Below are 17,992 nucleotides of genomic sequence, written 5' to 3' on the forward strand. Positions count from 1 at the left end.
TCACTTCTCGTACCTCCAGGGGGAGCGATCTGTTTCAGCAACGACAGGGAAAAGTCAGCTTCATTCATGAGGAAGGAAGCAACGGGGGAGGAAGGAAAGGCTGTTTGTTAACGTTGCCTTAAGCTAAACGTTAATGAAGTGCAACACTTAAGATGCTTGCATGCCTCAGCGACGTCCACCGTGCTCACATGTTGCCTTTCTAATTATGTAGGTTAAAGCATGAGGTATGTGTGAAGAGAGTGCTGCCTGCTCATTACCTCTCTGTGAGTCGTAACTCTGCTTTGCCTGTAGCTGCTGGGGTGTCAGGTGTGCTTGCCAACAGCGATAGGAAAGCAGTGGCATCTTGTGCAGCACGGGAACGGGATGCAAAAAGCTGGTTCAGGGGAACGCTTTGCCTTTTATTGCGTGAAAGGCTCGATAATGATTTTGGAAACCAGGAGCTGTTTTATTTACCCAGTCCATTTTTATTATTAAGTAGGGGGGGAGGGAGGGAAGCAAAAAAAAAAGGAAACAGACAAAAAATTCCTTCAAAATTGTGCAATAATAACACAGCAGAAATCAGTGAATGGAGAGAAAAAAAAAAAGAAGAGAGAGAGAGAAACAGAGTAGCAATTCAAACAGTACAGTATTAAACATCACTCAAGGAACCTGATTAGAAGTGGATGCTACTACAGACCACCCCAGGCTGCTTGGAGCCCACCCCAGGGCTGTCACTGTTAGGGCTGTACCAGGAGCTCTGTGGATCCCAGAGTAAATAACTCCATGGTACCCTGTCCGTTCTGAAGTCCATTTGAAGGAGATTGAAAGTTGTTTTGGGAAATGCTATTTGGGTCTCTCCCGAATGGAGTTTTACATTTCCACCTGTGAACTGCTGAAGTCTGCCTCTACAAAAAGATTTCACGTTTTGTGACTGCCACTCTGACCTGAGAACACAAAGGTCCTTTACAGCCTCAGTTTGTTGTTCAAATGGACTTAAGAACATCAGCCAGCATCTGCAGTGGGCTCAAACACGAGTATCAGAAGTTCCTCCCAGCCCCTGTGCCTCCCACACCCTTTTTCTCCTTATAGATCCCAACATTTCTCTGGGTTCCCATCAGGTCACCCTTGGCCTCCGAAAAGGGATTCATGTCCCATTGCATCAAGCTACTGAAAAATAATAATAATAATAATAATAATAATAAAGAAAGGAACAAAATGTGCATCCACATCCATGTACCGCATGTACACCAGAGCCCTCCCACCCCATATACATCTCTGTGAACAAGATTCCGTGCTTCAAAAGTTCATAAAAATATACAATTTGCCCAGAATTGCATCTATCCTGCCCATTCCCTGCCTGGAGCTTAGACTTCTCTATTTATATATAAAATACACTAGCCCTGTAAAGTTGCTTTGCTGAGATCACAGAGGGGATTTTTGCACAGTGAGGGAGTGCCCCACATGTTGCAGTGCAGCGAGCAGAGGTGCAGGAGCTCTGCACAAAGGCAAGGGCTGCACTGCACAAGCCCTCCCTGCATTGCCCTGGGGACATTTTTGGAATATGGTATTCCAGCAGACCGCCTCCTGGCAGCACTCACAGCATCACAGCACAAAGGAGCCTTTCATTGCAGCCAGAGGTGACCCATCCCAGCCAAAAGCATCCAGCCAAGGGATTGCTGCAGAATGCAAAGTGGCTTCAAGGTTCCCCTTTGGCATCCACCTTCTGCAGCCCTCCCTCAAGCAGTTTTCCCCAGGGGAGCAGAGCAGCAGAATTTACCCATTACTCACTCTCTGAGGGTAGCACCTTCTGGGATACCACACTGCAGTTCTCGGATACCAGTGCCAGAATTAATATTTGCTTAACGAGGAAGGGATGCAACGCTTTTAACTCTGCTTTCAGCCTCCCCCATCCCTGCAGAAATATAATAAATCTTCTGATTTATGTCTATATAGGATCGTTTTGCCTCTGGGTCAGGGTCTGCTCTCCCTACAGCTGTCACTTCAGACAACTTGAGATATACAAGCTGGGTCGATCTACTCAAGAATTTTGCCCAAGAACAGCACTTGACCCTCAAACGTAGTAAAAATATTGCAACTTGGCCAGCTCGCTGCTGCTCCTAAAATCTGGTTGTGGTTTGGTCCCAACTCTAGGGGAGGAAATCTGTCACTGGGAATGAGAACACCAGTAATTAAAAATAGAGTCAGTATTTCTATAGTATATCAAACCCTACAGAACCTCAACGCTTCATACATCTTCTGTAAATGAAATTAAACGGGTCGGTTGCGTATCAAAACATAGTTGGCCTCTCTCATTTCATCCGTAGGAAGACTGCAATTTACACAGCAAAAATACTTTTGGTTTAAACCAAGGAACAGGTATGACAAGACAGTGTGCTCTATTTGCACTGGCACGGAGCTCCTGGGCTTTGCATATATAGGATATGGCCGAGCGTGAGCCGTGGGCACCCGCTCATATCGCACTCTTGGGTTGGCAAGTAGTGGGATTGGAGGGGAGATTCACCAAAACAATAACTTCAACAACAGGAAAGAGACATTTCTACTGCTCTGTAGCCAGTATTATGTCTATAGCACGTGTGGCACGATGAGTGACAGGGATATATTATAGATATGTTATCCAGAAGCAGAAGGTGCAACCGCAGCTACTTGTAGGAAATGGTGATGAAGGAAAGCAAAAGCCTGGGTGGAGATGTGTGGTACCTGCAGCTCTATGACTGCAGAGCTGTCCATCCCTCCAACATCTTCACACCTCGAGCAGCAACACAGGGAAAGCTTTCCTGGGAACAACGTGCTCAGGTGGTGGAAATCTGTCACACTGACGTGAATTACAGACTGATTACATCACAGCCAGCAGGTCGGCAACTGCTGAGAGACTGTCTTTGAACGAGGGGAAAAATATGTAGAACTAAGGACTGCTATTCTCATGGCAAGAACAATGGTGGGGATGCCAAGATACTACTGCCTCGCAAGATAAAGTGGCACATGTTCTACACAATAATGTGTACAACGTCTGACGGCTTCAGAAATCTGTTCTCGAGCAGATTTCCCAATAAATTAACACAACAAAAATTCTTTCATATAAAACAAAGTCCAAAGGATTTTTTTTTTTTTAAAAGTTAAAAGCAAAACCTTCAGGGACTATATTACTTATCTCTCTCTACATATATAATCTCCTGAATTTTTTTAAAATAAATTTATTCTCGTCTTAGAAAAATAAATTGAGTAGCCAATTTAGTCAACGGAAAATATCTCACAGACTTAAAAGCATGCCCAGCAAGCATAGCCTTGTAAGACTAAATCAATGTTAAATCAAAGCAATTTGTTACTAAACCAAACTAGTTTGCAATTCACAGTCGATTACTACAAAGTGTTTCTTAAATTTTTTGGCCCATAGAAAAATAACATATTGCAACTCAAAGTGCATTTTTAAAATAAACAATCAACTATTTTTATCAAATAAAATATTTACACCATTTGGTTTTTACAGTCAGAAACGGGCTTCATGCGATGACCATGGGGACATCATCTGAAAATCCAGTTATCATGGGAGCTTCGTCATCCTCATCTCCTGGAAAACAAACCCGGAGTTCTTTTACACTGCCCTTGGTTTCAGGTCGGATATCAGGAAAAAAATATCCTCTGAAAGAGTGGTGCTGCACTGCACAGGTGCCCAGGGAGGTGGTGGGGTCACCATCCCTGGAGGTGACGAGGAAAAGTGGGGATGTGGCACTGAGGGAGGTGGGCAGTGGGCACGGTGGGGTTGGCCTTGGGGATCTGAGAGGTCTTTTCCCACCTGAACGATTCTATGATTCTGTGGGACACAGCTGAATCGGTCCCAAAACTGGCCCCAAAAGTAGTGCATCAGCATGTTGCTCTTATTGGTTGTTGTATTTGTGATACCCAGGATTTAATGAATTTTCATTAGTAGGGGGTGTTTAAGTGAAGCTGCTAACAACATACGCCCTGAGATAGGTTTATACTCTTAGAATCAGATCAAACCCATAAGGAGTTTTACACTAAAGACGTCCCAAAGCATCATAAAGGATTTAGGTCGTGATCTGGAGTACCTGAGATCCCAATGCATGACCCCAAATGTTATGCTAGGCTGATGGTTGGACCTGATGATCCTAAGGCTCTTTCCCAACCTCAATGACTGTACGACTCTTTGATTCTACATACCTAAGTCGTCTCCTGAGGAGAAGATGGCCGAGCCCAGGCGGGAGCTGTAGTGGCTGTTGGCGAAGGCGGTGAAGCTGCTCTGCAGCCGGCGGTGCCTCGTGTAGAGCACCACGAAACCAGCCCCCAGGGCCACCAGCAGCAGGAACAGGATGGGGACCACAATGGCAGCCACGTCAGTGGATCTGCCTATTTTAGATTCAGAGGAGTCTTCACCTACAGAGCAGGGAGGCAGGGAAGCACCACTTGTAACCGATACGACATTTCTCCTGCTGCTATTTGTGCAGTGTCCTGAGGGCGTGGTTTTTTTGTGGAACAAACCCAACCCAAATGCATCCAACTTGCTAATATTTCCATCCTACGACTTCAGGATGGTTTCTTCTATACAGACCTGCTAGGATACAAAGCCACCAAGTGGCCATCTGTATAATACTTCACCATCTCCTGTTGGGTCTATTTTTGAGGCTTTTGTTAGTAGTGTTTATGGAGGAAGAGGGGGCTGTGCCAGTGACTTACCAGCTCCCAGCTCATCGTAGAGAAGCGTGGCCGGCTCCCCGCACATCTGCCCACCATACAGACACCTGGCCCTGACTGCAAAGGAGTAGTTGTGACCAGTCTTCAGGTTGGAAACTTTGAAGAAGTTCTCAGTGGTATTCCCAAGATAGGCCGTGCGGTTCACCAGGCTGTCAAACATGAGAACCTCGTAACCCTGAGTGGGGCAAAAACAACAACACAGCTCAGCAGGGACTCTCAGAGAGCAGAGCATCCTGTTGTATTTACAGGGTAATGTCGGGAGCCCTGCAAGCAACTCTGCTCCCAGCATTAATGAAATACTGCCCGTAGGATGGGGGAGAGTGCCCCTTACCCGGCTCTCGTTGAAATTGCTTTCCTTTAACGCCAAACTCTTCCAAAAGAGCAGAATGTGGTCATTTTCTGCTATAATTTTTAAGGCATCCGGTGCAGAGAGTGGAACTGCAAATGAGAGAAAACAGCAGGAGGGTTAGGTTTGGTTAGGAGTGCTACTTGTTTTCTGGTTGAGAAGCAGCAAGGGGGGCACTTCCAAAAGGGGTGGGCGCCTTTATTTGTCAGCACAGTGCTGGAGGGGAGGGTTTGGCTGATAGGATCTGCTGGTGGGTCTTAGAGTAGGATGGCATTTCGTATCAATACTTCTTCCTTTACCTGTGTTAACCATCATGCTGGATTCTTTGCTCATGTTTCCCAGTTGAACAATCACGTGGTATTTGCCTCCTGGTTCGAGTTTCTTGATGGTGTATTCCACCGTGCTGTTCCGTGTTTTCACTTTGTAGATTTTATCTGTTTTTCTTACTAAATCTTTAACTGCAACAGCATACAACTGAAGGGGAGAAAAGGCAGGCACAGTGAATGACAGATCTCACTTTCCTGCAGACTCACTAGCAATCTCATGCAATGTTAGGACATCAGACTGGGGTGGTAAAAATGGCATTAAGCCATGCCTGTACTCTACAGAAACCTGGCAGACAGTCAGACTTTGAGCCCCTTGCTGGACAAGCTGGTGCCCTGCCTGAGATGGCTATTTTCAGATAGACAAAATGCAGTTGCTGGGACTTGTGGCCCAGATGAGGGGCTCGATCTCTTCTCCCGGGTAACTAGTGATAGTACAAAAGGTAAAGGCCTTCATTTGCACCAAGGGAGATTCTGGTTGGATGTTAGGAAAAACTTCTCCAAAAGGATGGTGATGCAGTGGCACAGCTGTCCAAGGAGGTGGTGGGGGTCACTGTCCCTGGAGGTGTTCCTGAACAGCAGGGATGTGGCAACTGGGGACACGGTCAGTGGGCACGGTGGGGATGGGCTGTGGCTGGGCTTGGTGGTCTGAGAGGTCTTTTCTAACCTTAATGATTCTGTGATAAGGGCAGAAGGAAAACTGCAGATTGTATTTATCAATGAGCAGAGATGCAATGCAAGCCTGTGCCTTGTCAGAGTTTCTACCGTTTCCAGAAAGATTTAAACCTTTGCTGCTAAAGCCTGGGGACCAGCTTAGGAGGGGTAAGTCGATGACGGGGCCGGGATCTGTCTGTGAATCGGGGCTTTGTGTGCAAAGGAAGAGGAGGAGGCTCTGAGGTCCTACCATGTCCTGGTCAGGAGAATCGTAGGGAGATTCCCACTTGATGACGGCGAAGGTCTTGCCTATGAGCACTGCATGGAGGTGCCTCGGGGGCAGCCGGTTGTCGGGGATCATCTTCACCACGACGTAATCAGACGGTGGCCCTTGGTAGGGAGACATCACACGGACCTTGAAGGGACGACCCAGCAGTTAGTGTGGTGCCTTCAGGCTTTGGTGCCAAACCCGAGCCCTTCGTGTGGGTGGGAGGGGATCAGAAAAGCAGCCTACCAAGAACAGGTACTGCTCGTCCCGCTGCACGATGACGGTGGCATTGTGGAAGGTTGTGGTGGTGTTGTGAGGGCTCCGGTAGAGCTCCAGGAAGGACGTGGCGTAGAAGATGCCATAGACCTGCAGAGGAGAGGACAAGAGGGATGGTACGAAGCTTGTCATGGCACGGAGCTCCTACCCAAACCTTGGTGTGCTGCTGCTCTTTAGGGATTTGTTCCTCCTAGGCCCAAGGTTAGCTCTGGTCTGCCAACCAGGTTGCCCAGCAGCCCTCTCCTTTGATTAAGGTCTTCATCTGAGGAACCTGCTCCCACCTCTGACAACACATCCATCACTTAGAAGGCCGCGGGAGCATCATGATGTTATCTGTATTTCAGCCACTTCTCTATGTAACATCAGCTCAACCAACAAACAACAAAAAGCCTTTCTGTGCCGGTATGGAAGTGGCAGCAAGCACTTTTCCTTACATTTTTATACCAGAAATTTTTCAAGGTTTTTGAACTCAGCCCCAACAAACAATCCCATTCTAAAATGTCTTTTTTTTTCTAAGCTCTAAGTCAGATCCCATGCCAGTGAGTGAGAAAGGAGAGCCTCAGGGCCTTACAACATCCCTCGGTCCGGTCCAGGTGCACTCCACAGCTGTCTGGTTGATGGCCCTGGCCTTGAGACTTGGTGGGATGGGTCTCGTCCCGCTGGTCACAACGTGCACAAAAGACAGAGGGCTGTCACCCAGCTCTGTTTTAGCCCAAGCAGAGATTTCATACGGGGTTTGAGCTGTCAGGTTGGCCACTGAGCAAAGAGAGAGATTCACACTGTTAGGTGAGGCACGGTACTACATGGTGGAAGCATCGGGAAATGGTCAGCAGCATTAAATGGTCTCAGACAGGATTGTCTCTCTCTTGGTATGTCTTGTCCTTCATTCTGATTAGTTTCTTTTGCACAGAATCACCTGGGTGTCTAAGCTAGCCTTGCTTGCCCGTGTTGGGGTGCTTTCCCAAATTTTGACTGCGCATGCTAGTTATTCCTCCAAACCCCAAAGCAGGCTGCTTAACAGGGACATGCACTGTAGACAAGCCCAATAAACTGTTGACCTTTTGCAGAATCAATAAACAAAATCCCTGTGATGAGAAAAGGCCAGTGCAGCTCTAGGGAATAAATCCCAAACCTGATGAAATCTCCAAGCCCTAAGAAGAGAGACCAGACTTTTACCAGTCTGTCCTCTCAGGATTTTCTCTTAACATACTCAGCTGAGCTGCAGTGACAAAAAAAAACCCCTGTAGCTGTCAGTAAAACCCTCCATTTGGGGGTGACCAAAGCAAAACTTTACATCTAAACAATTTACCTTTTTGGACTGACTTTTCTCCTTCTATGGCCAGAGTTCTTCTTTCCTGCCTGTGTGCATCAAATGTCCAGTAGATGTTGACAACGTAACCGCTGACCTGTCAAGCAGTGACACGATATGAACTGACGTAAGTTCAGCTATTTTGGATGCAGTGAAAGAGTCATCACTTATGTCTTTAAGTCATATTTTCCGTCGTAATTAAGAGAGCTGGGACAGCTGATGAGTAGCAAGTAATAAATGGGAATGGAATAATTAGTTTCAAAATACGATTGCAGTACTAAACTGGGTGATAGCTTATCCCATCCAGCATTTACTTATCCAACTTTTCTGTTACTGATGTTTCAGAAGTAAAGAGTAGAATTTTACCTTGATATTAGTATTCATTTTTAGACTGAAGCTTATGGAGTCCTCAGTGTAGCCCTCAATGCGTATGACAGGTGGAGGAATGACTGAAGGAAAGGGAGAAATGGTTGTTATTGCAATCCCAAGAAACTTCATAGAAAGTTCTGATGGCTCTTCTACTCTGCTTTCCAACTATCTCCAATGATCAGATAATCCCAGATTTCACACAATCAAGAATTCTGAATTTTTAGTAGCATGATGTTTTCTTTCCTTTCTTTGTCAATTCTGTGAGCATGCACTTTTATCTAACAAACTAGAAAGCAGGCAGTTTTGACATCAGAATATAGACTAGGAAAAACTCTTGTCAGGAATACAAATGACTTCAAAAGGCTTATCAAACAGCACTTCAGAGGGAAACAATTTATCGTGTTGCTTGGGTTTACCAACTGTCAGACCGCAATGCTGCAACAGTTTCTGGGAACCTCAGTAGTCTTTTAGTGGTCTAATCTACATGAAATGCAGCAACAATCACAATCACAAGCAAGAAGATGAATTAGCAAGCATTCTCTAACGAGTGATGCTGGAGGTGCATCCTGCCTAGCCCAGCATGGGACCTACATGAGTCAATGGCAATCCACCTTTGAGCCATGTATAGCAACATTTACTGGAATAACAGCACTCACCTTTGCCTTTTATGGTGGTTATGGATTTAGAGATGCTCCAATTTCCCACTCCTCGACTGGTCACCGCAGCAACCTTTCAATTGAGGTGGTCAGTTAATGTGAATGAATGTCACCAGCAATACATGATGCAAACAGAGTGAGGTGAGAGCAAGGTTATGGACACGGCGGAGCTCAGGGAAGAGGACTTTGAAGCAAACAATAGCTAAATTACTTGGCAATAAAATGTTTATTACAGAGATAAAGCAGTCTACTTTAAGTACTTTAAAGAATCTAAATGGAGGAAGGGGCATCTTCTCTGCAGATAACTGCTCTCTTATAAAATCCTATAACCATGGAGCAGAATGGATCAGCCCCAGTGTACGTAAGAATCATGCCTGTATCCACAGGTACCCATGCTCATCCTGCACGTGGACACTGGAGGCATACATTCCCAGGGCTGGCATGCTTTCACTTCTTATCCATTCTATCTGCAATCACCCAGCCTCTCCCACACGCATGCCTTCTCCACACCTACCTGCTGCTCTTTGCAGTCATTCAGCCAGGAGCAAATTTATCTCTGCCCCAGATCTGGAGCAGTTGCAGTGACACTGGAATGGGCAATTGGTAGCATAGGTTTCATAACACAGCCTGGCCACTTGGGTGGAGGAACGAATCAAGGGGCACAACTCTGGTCTTAAATCTACACACACTGCCAGCACAAATGCCAGCACCTCACTGAGGGCTGACATTAAAAGGCTGAATTTTAACATCGTACTTTTTCAGCAATTAGTTGGCTGCACAAGACTAGAGCTGCCTGGCAAACAGTAATGAGGTCGTGCAGAGCTCTCCTATAGACTGAGCTCTGAAGATACTCACCCGAACTGTGTACAATGTGTTGACCTGTAAGTTCTTGATCTCGGTGTAGTTCTTGGTGGTTCTAAGGGATGACCACTCCTTGGAACCACTGCTGCTGTATTCCACCTAGAAGCACCAAAACCGGGGATGAGGACTCCAGGGTCAACAATTCTGTAGGTCTTTCCATGCCAAAATGTCAGCAAAAAGAATTAATCAAGCTTAGAAAGGAAGCCAGAAAGAAAATCATGGTTTTGAGGATTGTGTTGCTGCCTACAGCCCTACAACGTTGCTCTCAGCAGATTTCCTCCACTAAACATGTCCTGTTCGTGTCCCTCCAGCCCCCCACAGACGGCCGTGCTCAGAACAGCAGTTGGACTCACAATGAATTCCCGTATGAGGCCATGGGCATTCACAGGGGCACTCCAGCTGCACAACACCACCCCCTCAGCTTCTTTTTTGAGGGCCAACTGCAGGTTAAAGGGAGCATCCGGCACTGGGGGAGAAGCACAGGCATTAGGTTTGGTCAGAGCTGTCACCTGAGGAGCAGCAATAGGAGGGCAGGGTCTGCCAAAGCAGAGGTTAGACGTTGTCTTCTGGTGTGCCCCCAAGCCCTGTTCAACCCTCACTCAGCCAATGAACCCTTCTAGTGGTAGTGATGCTGGGTGTGCTGGTTCATTGCTTTTTTTGAACCCCTTCCTTAACCCGAGCTCCAGCTAAAACCTCAAAGCTCTGCTTACGTCCTTCAGGCACCCGCAGGGTGATGAAATCGTTGGTATTGTAGACTCTGCTGAGACACTGCACCTGCACCTTCACCTGGTAGGTGCAGTCAGGCTTCAGAACCTTCAACACGCTGCTGGTTTTGTTGCTGTGGGTTTCCAGAACCTTCCAGATGCTTTCTCCAACCATCCTGCATGAGATTCAAACCCCTTTGGTCAGGGATGTACTTGGTGACAGAGGGGGACAAGTAATCTCTTGGTATTTTAAGAGCTTGCTGCTTAGTTTTCTGAGCAGCAAAGCCCATCACCAGCTTGGGACGCTGTTCCAAAGTCTGAACTAAGTGTAGCTCGGTGCCTCATTGGCACCATCACTATCCTCTGAGGTTTGCACTCACTGCTGTGCTCTAATTTCTTGACTTTGTTCTCATTGTTAGCAGTCCCACAAAGACAAGACCCAAGCAGAAACAGAACACCCAATATGCCCACATTTCTGTAGAGTAAACAATCTGAAGGAAACAAAGACAGCTTTTCACAAAGGTCCCCTAGCTGCAGCTATTTTGGGGCTGCTTTGCAACGAAGCATTAGAAGATTTTCCAACTAGAAATAGACTGCAAAGCTCTGCCTTTTGAAATCTGATTCAGTACGGGGCCTAGATGTAAACACATTTGCTGATCACAGTGAGGCAGTGGGGTACCTGTAATACATGTTGTAGACACAGGAGGTCGAGGACATCTTCTTTGGCCGAGTCCATGTCAGGGTGATGGCACCAGAGAAGTCAGCCGTCCACTGCAGGTTCTGTACCTTGTACACAATGGTGTCATCTACAACAGAGAGAGTGAGGCTGCAGGAGGGAATTCAGCCCTTTGCCCAGAACAGGAGTTCAGTTTCACTGCCAATCCACAGAGGGAGCATTGGCACTGTGCAGATGAGGGGTGTAATGTAGGAGGGATGGGCAATGCAGAGTAGGAATGTAACCCTGATGCTCCTGCTTCTCCCCAGAACATTTTGTGGCTGCCTTTGTGCTGCTGTTACCCAAAGAAATATAAAGCGTGGCTGCTGATGAAATACTCTTTATCAACATTTCAGAAGTGTATCGACGCAGGCTAAGTCATTCCTCTGCTTGTGTGATGAATCTGGGCTGTCACAGATTCCCCACCCAGGCCCCTCTTTGCATGGTGTCACATCTCACATTCCAAAGCTGAGGCTGGGAAGCAGGGCAGAGCTCTGGTGCAGGTTTCCAGGGGAAAACAGATGGTTTTCCCTGGGTGTTCACTCCCCATGAATCTCAGCAGTGCCTTCCCCCAACCTCTCCCAACCAATATTTAATAAAAGCACTAAAACCTGGCTGATGCTCAAGCCCTGAGCAGGTCAGTAGGACCATGCTGAACCTTGTGGCTGCACACAGGCAGCAACTCATCATGGTCATCTGCCCAGGTGTGATGGTGGAGAGGTGCAAGCTGGGTCACCATATAAAGGAGCACAGGGCTGGGGACAGTCCCTTCACCCATGAGCTGTGAGAAATGGACAACTGTGCTCCCTTTCATCCTAAAGCTGGTTTGTGTGTCTGAAGTTGTTGGAACACAAAATCTCAGCGCAGAAGCTGGCTGGCAAGTTTGTCCCAGCTGGTTAAGAATGGGCAGATCTGGACATGATGCTACATCCAGGGTGTGTGAATTAAAAGTTGTGCATGCAGGAGAGCTCATATGCATGAAAATACAGAGCAGAGAGGTGGGTTAGACTGCAGCTCACCCGTGCAGTTCCTCTCATCGCTGCCATCGGAGCAGTCCAGGTACCCATCGCAGCGTTCAGTCACCAGCAGGCAGGCCTCCCCATCCTCACAGCGGAAGCCCTGGGGGCACGACAGCGAGCTGTGCGTTGCTGCAAGCAGAAAGGATGCAGGGCTCAGTGCAGAGAAGGTCCCTGCAGGAACGGGGCTGGGTGCTGGTGTAAAAGCAGGATGCATGGATGGAGCACAGAGTGCCATTAACAGCCCTATCTCCACTTTGCTGCGTATTCTGGCATGATCACACCCACTGTCAGGAGGATTCAGCAGGGAAGTGATGGAGTCACCATCCCTGAAGGTATTTAAGAGATGTGTGGACATGGTGCTTAGGGACGTGGTTCACTGGTGGACTTGTAGTGTCACATCATGGTTGGATATGGAATGTTGGGTCGTGGTTGGACTTGTAGTGCTACATCATGGTTGGGCTTGATGATCTCATGGCTATTTTCCAACCTAATGACTATGATTCTATAAAATTAATAGCTGGGCTTCTAATGGAATAAAAACCAAAACATTGGCATGTGGGGCTTTTTTCCCCATTTTTACTGCCAGGATTCCACCAGCATTAACCCTTCCCATCCCATCATAGAGCATCCCAAGGGATGGAACCAAACAAGATGCTCTCAGCCCCACACTCACGGCAGTTCCTCTCGTCGGTGCCATCCTGGCAGTCCCGCCGGCCGTCACAACGCTTCCAGTTGGGGATGCATTTCTGCAGCTGCTGACATTCGAACTCGGCTCTGCTGCAGCGGCCGCGCGGCGCTGGGGGGCTGGAGCTCACATTGGGGTCTGCGGGTGGGAGAAGCGAGGAGAGAACCCAGCAGCACCGACAGCGGTCCCAAATTCACTAGATGGCATTGGTCCCGGTTCCACTAGATGGCAATGTCCTCCCATCTAGCAGCTAGCTGGGCTGCCTGAACCATCCTCACTGCTGACTGCAGAGGGCTGGGAAAGCAACTCTCTGCAGCCTTTAGCGCGGGTGTGAGCTGAAAAGCCACCCCAGCTCCCTCCCCTCCAAGTCCCCAGACGTGATAGAGGAGGAGTGGGGTGAGGATGCTTACGGGAGGTGGGACAGGCGTCCTCGTCCGAGCCGTCGGCGCAGTCGCGGTAGCCATCGCACACCCAGCTGTTGGTGATGCAGGCGCCGCTGCCGCATCGAAAATGATTGGGGAGGCAGGTGGGAGGGATGGCGGTGGTGATGGGAAGGACTGGGGAGCCTGAAAGATACCGGATGGGGTGTCAGAGCCCCACCAGCAGAAAGGAGTGGGGAAGTCAAGGCAAGACACGTGCTGTTATCTGTATCTGGATCCCAACTGGGATTTTCAGACAGGCAGAAGGTAAAGATGTGTGAGAGCGTGCACACAGCCCATTCATGGGGGATTGTTAGAGCCCCAGAGCTGGCACAGGATGCTGGAGCGCAGCCTCGGTGCAGCATCAAGGACCCTCACCCTCACACTCCTTCTCATCCGACCAGTCCCCGCAGTCGTTCTCTCCATCACACTTCCACTGGTTGGGGATGCAGTGCCCGTTCCCACACTGGAACTGGTAGTACCGGGAGCAGTTGGGGGCATCCGTTGGGTTTTCTGACCAGGAGAGAAAAGTTCTTTGAGCTCCAGTGCTATCTCAACAGCCTCTAACACAGCCAAGGTGCAAGAACGGGACATCTCCCCAGAACCCCAACCAGCATTTTGAGCTAGATCCCTCCAACTCCCCCATTTCTCACATCTATCACTGCTCTGTTGGCAACGTTACAATGCATGTGCACTGGGTGCAGCCAAACAGCACCTACAGTCACAGAACCAGCAGTAGAATTCATACAGAGCACAGCAGAAGCAGAGAAGCAAGCCCTGCAGCTCTCCAATGAAGGCACAGCTGCTTTGCCTGGCTGTGCACAGCTCCTAGCGCTGCCCAGGGAACACTGATAAATATTGAACTTGGCTGTGAGCTGCCTGTCTGCTTTGGGCTGGGAATCTGGAGGCAATATGGTCCCACCAGATTCACTCAACCACAACATGTGCCCGCAGATCAGATGTGCAGCATGCTGCAGCTAAACTACCTGCAGAAAGAGAATGATGCTGATCCCCACGCAAGACATTGCAAAGTGAAAACAGAACGGTGCACACATGCATGTACACACACATACATAGACACATGGGTAGGTACAAAGAACATGGAGCCTGTTCCCTGCGTTCCTGGTATCCAAAGGAGTAAGAAGCCATAATGACAAGGTCCTTGAGGGTTTGCTCACCACAGCTTGCTTCATCTGAGTAGTCACCGCAGTCATCCATGCCATCGCACTTCCACACCAGGCTGATGCACACCCCGTTTGCACACTGGAAGCTGAACTGGTCACAGGTGCGGTGGAACTCGGGTTCCTGGGCTGCAGGGGGGGAAAGTAAAGGTCAGCTGGGGCTGGAGAGGAGCTGTCATGGACTTTTGAAAGCACAGTATTACAGTCCAGGACCACTGCTTAGGAGACACGGCAGCTTTGTGGTACCTCCTCCCCACGCCTGTGGTCTCCACTCTCCAGCCCTCCCTGTACACAGTGCCTTGAGATGCACAACACCACGCTCACCACATCCCGCGTAGTTGGCATCTTCATCGGAGCCATCCTCGCACTGGATGTCACCATCACACACCATGGAGTGGGACAAGCACTGCTGCCGGTTCTTGCACACGAAGTCCATGTAACGGGTGCACAGGGGAATTTCTGGGGAAAGTACAGGAGGAGGGGATGGCACCATGGCAGGCACTGCCTGCAGAAAGGCCACTGTCATTTGCACAGACCTGTGTGAAGGTCCAGATTTCCAGATTTCATGGACTGTGCACTGCCCTGCACAGCCTGTCCTCACTCAACACCACGTCACAGCACACACGGATTGGCACGGGCACCAGGAGGATTCGATCCTCCTTAAGCAGCACCTCTTATTTGCCTTTTGCAGATGCTCAGGGAGCGGCCCATTTCCTCAGTACCAACGTTATCCCCCTCAGCAGCCCCCAGCACTCACCACAGTCCTGCTCATCTGAGGCGTCGGCGCAGTCGGTGATGCCATTGCAGTGTTTGCTGGTTGAGATGCAGGTGCCATTGGGGCACTGGAAGCCATTGCACTTTTTTTCTGAAATTAGGTACATTTTGCCAATTTTCTTTTCAGTACCAAAAGCACAGCCCCTATCTCCTTTCCCCTGACCCCTATTGGAAGGGATGGGGGTTGGCTGCAGCTCTCATGACACGTACCGCAGATGGTGGGGTCCTCATCGGAGCCATCCTGGCAGTCAGCATCACCATCGCAAGCCCAGCGTTGTGGGATGCAGTGCCCATTGAGGCACTGGAAGCTGGAGGCTTCACAGGTACGGAACACTGATGGGAGCAGAGCAGGGAGGGGTCCATTTCTCTCTGTGCCATATTTGCTCACAAACCCGCTGCGCCCCAAGGATGGCTTTCAGAGCGCTCCAAGTGCTCTCCAGATCTGGGAGGCTCTTTGAGCACAACCCTTGGTGTGTGCCAGCACATGTGGCTGCGGTCATCTTAGGATGGCAAAAAGTGGCACAGACAGCAAGTGAACCGTGGTGGGGTGTAGGGTCCTTGTATGGGGACCACAGGGTAGGGGAATCACTGGTCAGAACTTTTGGAGATGGTCTGGAATTAGGGCAGGCAAAACTTATTTGTGTGGCCAATGCAAATTAGAAAACTTTTGGATTTCAAAGGGATCAGGGCCTCCCTCGGGCTTCTTTCACCCAAGGATCTGCTGCAGGGTGTGCTGGTTGAAGCCCAGCATGCATCGTTGCTTTAGAGACAAATACCACGCTCCAGCCAAGCGAGCACTCAGTGTTATCAACAAGAAAAGCAACCTGCAGCTTACTTAAATGGCATGCCCGTGCATTTCACATTGGCTTCTGACACGTGCTTGCAGATATTTCAAAATGCCAGAGTTTCATGGCAGTAATATTCTATTAAGTATTCAGTGTGAAATGTAATTATTTCAGATAAGAGCAATAAATACAGCCAGTAGAGTCAGATGAAATGTTTCTCAAATAACTGTGATCCTCTTAGATAATTTCAACTTCAGGCTTTACAAACCCGAGATGCTTTTTGAAGTAGGTTCTGTTCCAGGAGAAATTCTCTCTGGAGAAACTCATACGAGAGATAAGTGATACCAATATAAATTAAACCTTCTTAGAAGCGACGTGCACGGAATGCCAACGACCACAGCCCCCCGAGCACTGCTATGCACCTCGTGTGCTGGAGGCACATCTAACCCTGTGGATAGAGGATGCAGGAGCTCAGCACAGCAGATGTGATCCCCCAGGGGCTCTCATGAGCCCCATCAGCACCCAAAGGGCAGCTTCTATCCTGCACATTGCTCTACAGCACGGCCACGTGCCTTTCACTGATGGCCTTAAGCTCTCAAAACTCCATCCTCCTCATGCAATGCTTGAGATTTTGGGGGTATTTTTGAGTGGAAAAGATCACTACATTGTTATGAGCTGGCTTTTCTGGTGGGTATGAGGCTCCATGTGGGTGTTAACATCAAGAAACTGCTTTGGGATGTTGCTTTTACGCTGTGGTGAGGAGGATGGTTGAGGGTTGTGACTGTCAAATGCAGTAAGACAATGAGGCTCATGGCACAGGGCTTGCTGTGTCAAGGTGTGTATGGGAACTGATGAATCACAGCCTGGACCTCTGATTGATCACCTGAGGTGAGCAATGAGTCAGCCACGGGAGCACAAGTGAAAGCAATTCAGGTGAAGCCTGGCTGCACCTCTCCTAGACCCATTTAAGAGCTGACTGCCAGTGAGAAAGGATTTCTTTTGGAGATTGCTCCTCTGGATTTTTGCAGTGAGCCCAGGATGTGGGTAAGCTTTCTACCTATTCTTTTTGTTATTGTAATCTGCTTTGCCAAACTCTCTTGTTTATTTCGTAATTCTAACATCTTTATATTCATTTGACTATACAAGGTGTCAACCAGAAACCAAAGTATTTCTTGATATTTCAGCAAAAAAAGAGAGCAAATCTGCCACATGTGACTCTCACAGGCTTGGCACTTGCTTTACACTCCCAAACCCATTGAGAACAGCAAGGCTGCTACGCAGAGGAACCACTTCCCAAGCTGAACCTGCCTCTCTTTTGCAGCTTCTCCACCATTACCGAGTCTGAAGGAAATGTCAGTTTTCTGCAACGTGTTTCAGGGCAAGAAAATGATCAGAGTTCAGGCTCTGAAATGAGATCAGTGCACACTGCCCTGTCTGTTGCCTGCCTGCAACAAAGGAGTCCATTCTGAACACAAGGATTCTTTGGCTGCCTGGCAGCCACAGTCCCACTTCCCTATTCAGCACAGCCTCAAAGGCACAGCCGGCACCGTGCCACGATGCACCTCGGGCTGCTGGGGATGTGCTGGGAGCAGCCAGTGCTGCAAAACTGGTGCAAAACTGCTCTTGCAAAGCCAACCAAATGCAACTCCTCCAGTGCAACCCCTCCAATGCAACAACTTGAACACTCTCGGGAGAGGCTGTGAGCCCATAAAGAGGGATGGCAATACGTTATTGATCGTGGCAAAGTGCTTACTGGTGCAGTTGGCTTCATCAGACCAGTCCCTGCAGTCATTGTCGTCATCACACCTCCAGGAGAGCCGAATGCACATCCCTGAGCTGCAGCTGAACTCGTCTTTCCTGCACTGGTGAGCATCTGCAAAGAAGCACAGACAGCTGTCAGATGAGTTTGGGGCTTAGGGAAAAGAGGAGGAAAGCTTCACA

The 17,992-nt window shown here is 48.6% G+C and overlaps 1 protein-coding gene across 1 annotated transcript in view; it reads right to left on the reverse strand.

The window, feature by feature from the left end:
• Positions 1-3,109: 3,109 nt before the first annotated feature.
• SORL1 (sortilin related receptor 1) overlaps positions 3,110-17,992 on the reverse strand; it is a 29,702-nt gene continuing 14,819 nt past the window's right edge. Inside the window, exons 24-47 of the mRNA XM_010723653.3 lie at positions 17,805-17,924; positions 15,477-15,599; positions 15,250-15,357; positions 14,817-14,951; positions 14,490-14,621; positions 13,690-13,824; positions 13,303-13,458; positions 12,881-13,030; positions 12,208-12,336; positions 11,153-11,279; positions 10,480-10,649; positions 10,123-10,235; positions 9,764-9,868; positions 8,909-8,981; positions 8,250-8,332; positions 7,884-7,980; positions 7,146-7,330; positions 6,545-6,664; positions 6,281-6,445; positions 5,353-5,527; positions 5,039-5,145; positions 4,690-4,882; positions 4,177-4,389; positions 3,110-3,565 (exon numbers count right to left, since the gene is read on the reverse strand). Of these exons, the coding sequence (XP_010721955.1) occupies positions 3,498-3,565; positions 4,177-4,389; positions 4,690-4,882; positions 5,039-5,145; positions 5,353-5,527; positions 6,281-6,445; positions 6,545-6,664; positions 7,146-7,330; positions 7,884-7,980; positions 8,250-8,332; positions 8,909-8,981; positions 9,764-9,868; positions 10,123-10,235; positions 10,480-10,649; positions 11,153-11,279; positions 12,208-12,336; positions 12,881-13,030; positions 13,303-13,458; positions 13,690-13,824; positions 14,490-14,621; positions 14,817-14,951; positions 15,250-15,357; positions 15,477-15,599; positions 17,805-17,924 (3,182 nt within the window). The 3' untranslated portion in view covers positions 3,110-3,497. The remainder of the gene's footprint in view (positions 3,566-4,176; positions 4,390-4,689; positions 4,883-5,038; positions 5,146-5,352; positions 5,528-6,280; positions 6,446-6,544; positions 6,665-7,145; positions 7,331-7,883; positions 7,981-8,249; positions 8,333-8,908; positions 8,982-9,763; positions 9,869-10,122; positions 10,236-10,479; positions 10,650-11,152; positions 11,280-12,207; positions 12,337-12,880; positions 13,031-13,302; positions 13,459-13,689; positions 13,825-14,489; positions 14,622-14,816; positions 14,952-15,249; positions 15,358-15,476; positions 15,600-17,804; positions 17,925-17,992) is intronic.

This window comes from Meleagris gallopavo, chromosome 26, assembly GCF_000146605.3.
Source record: "Meleagris gallopavo isolate NT-WF06-2002-E0010 breed Aviagen turkey brand Nicholas breeding stock chromosome 26, Turkey_5.1, whole genome shotgun sequence".
Lineage (NCBI taxonomy): Eukaryota > Metazoa > Chordata > Aves > Galliformes > Phasianidae > Meleagris > Meleagris gallopavo.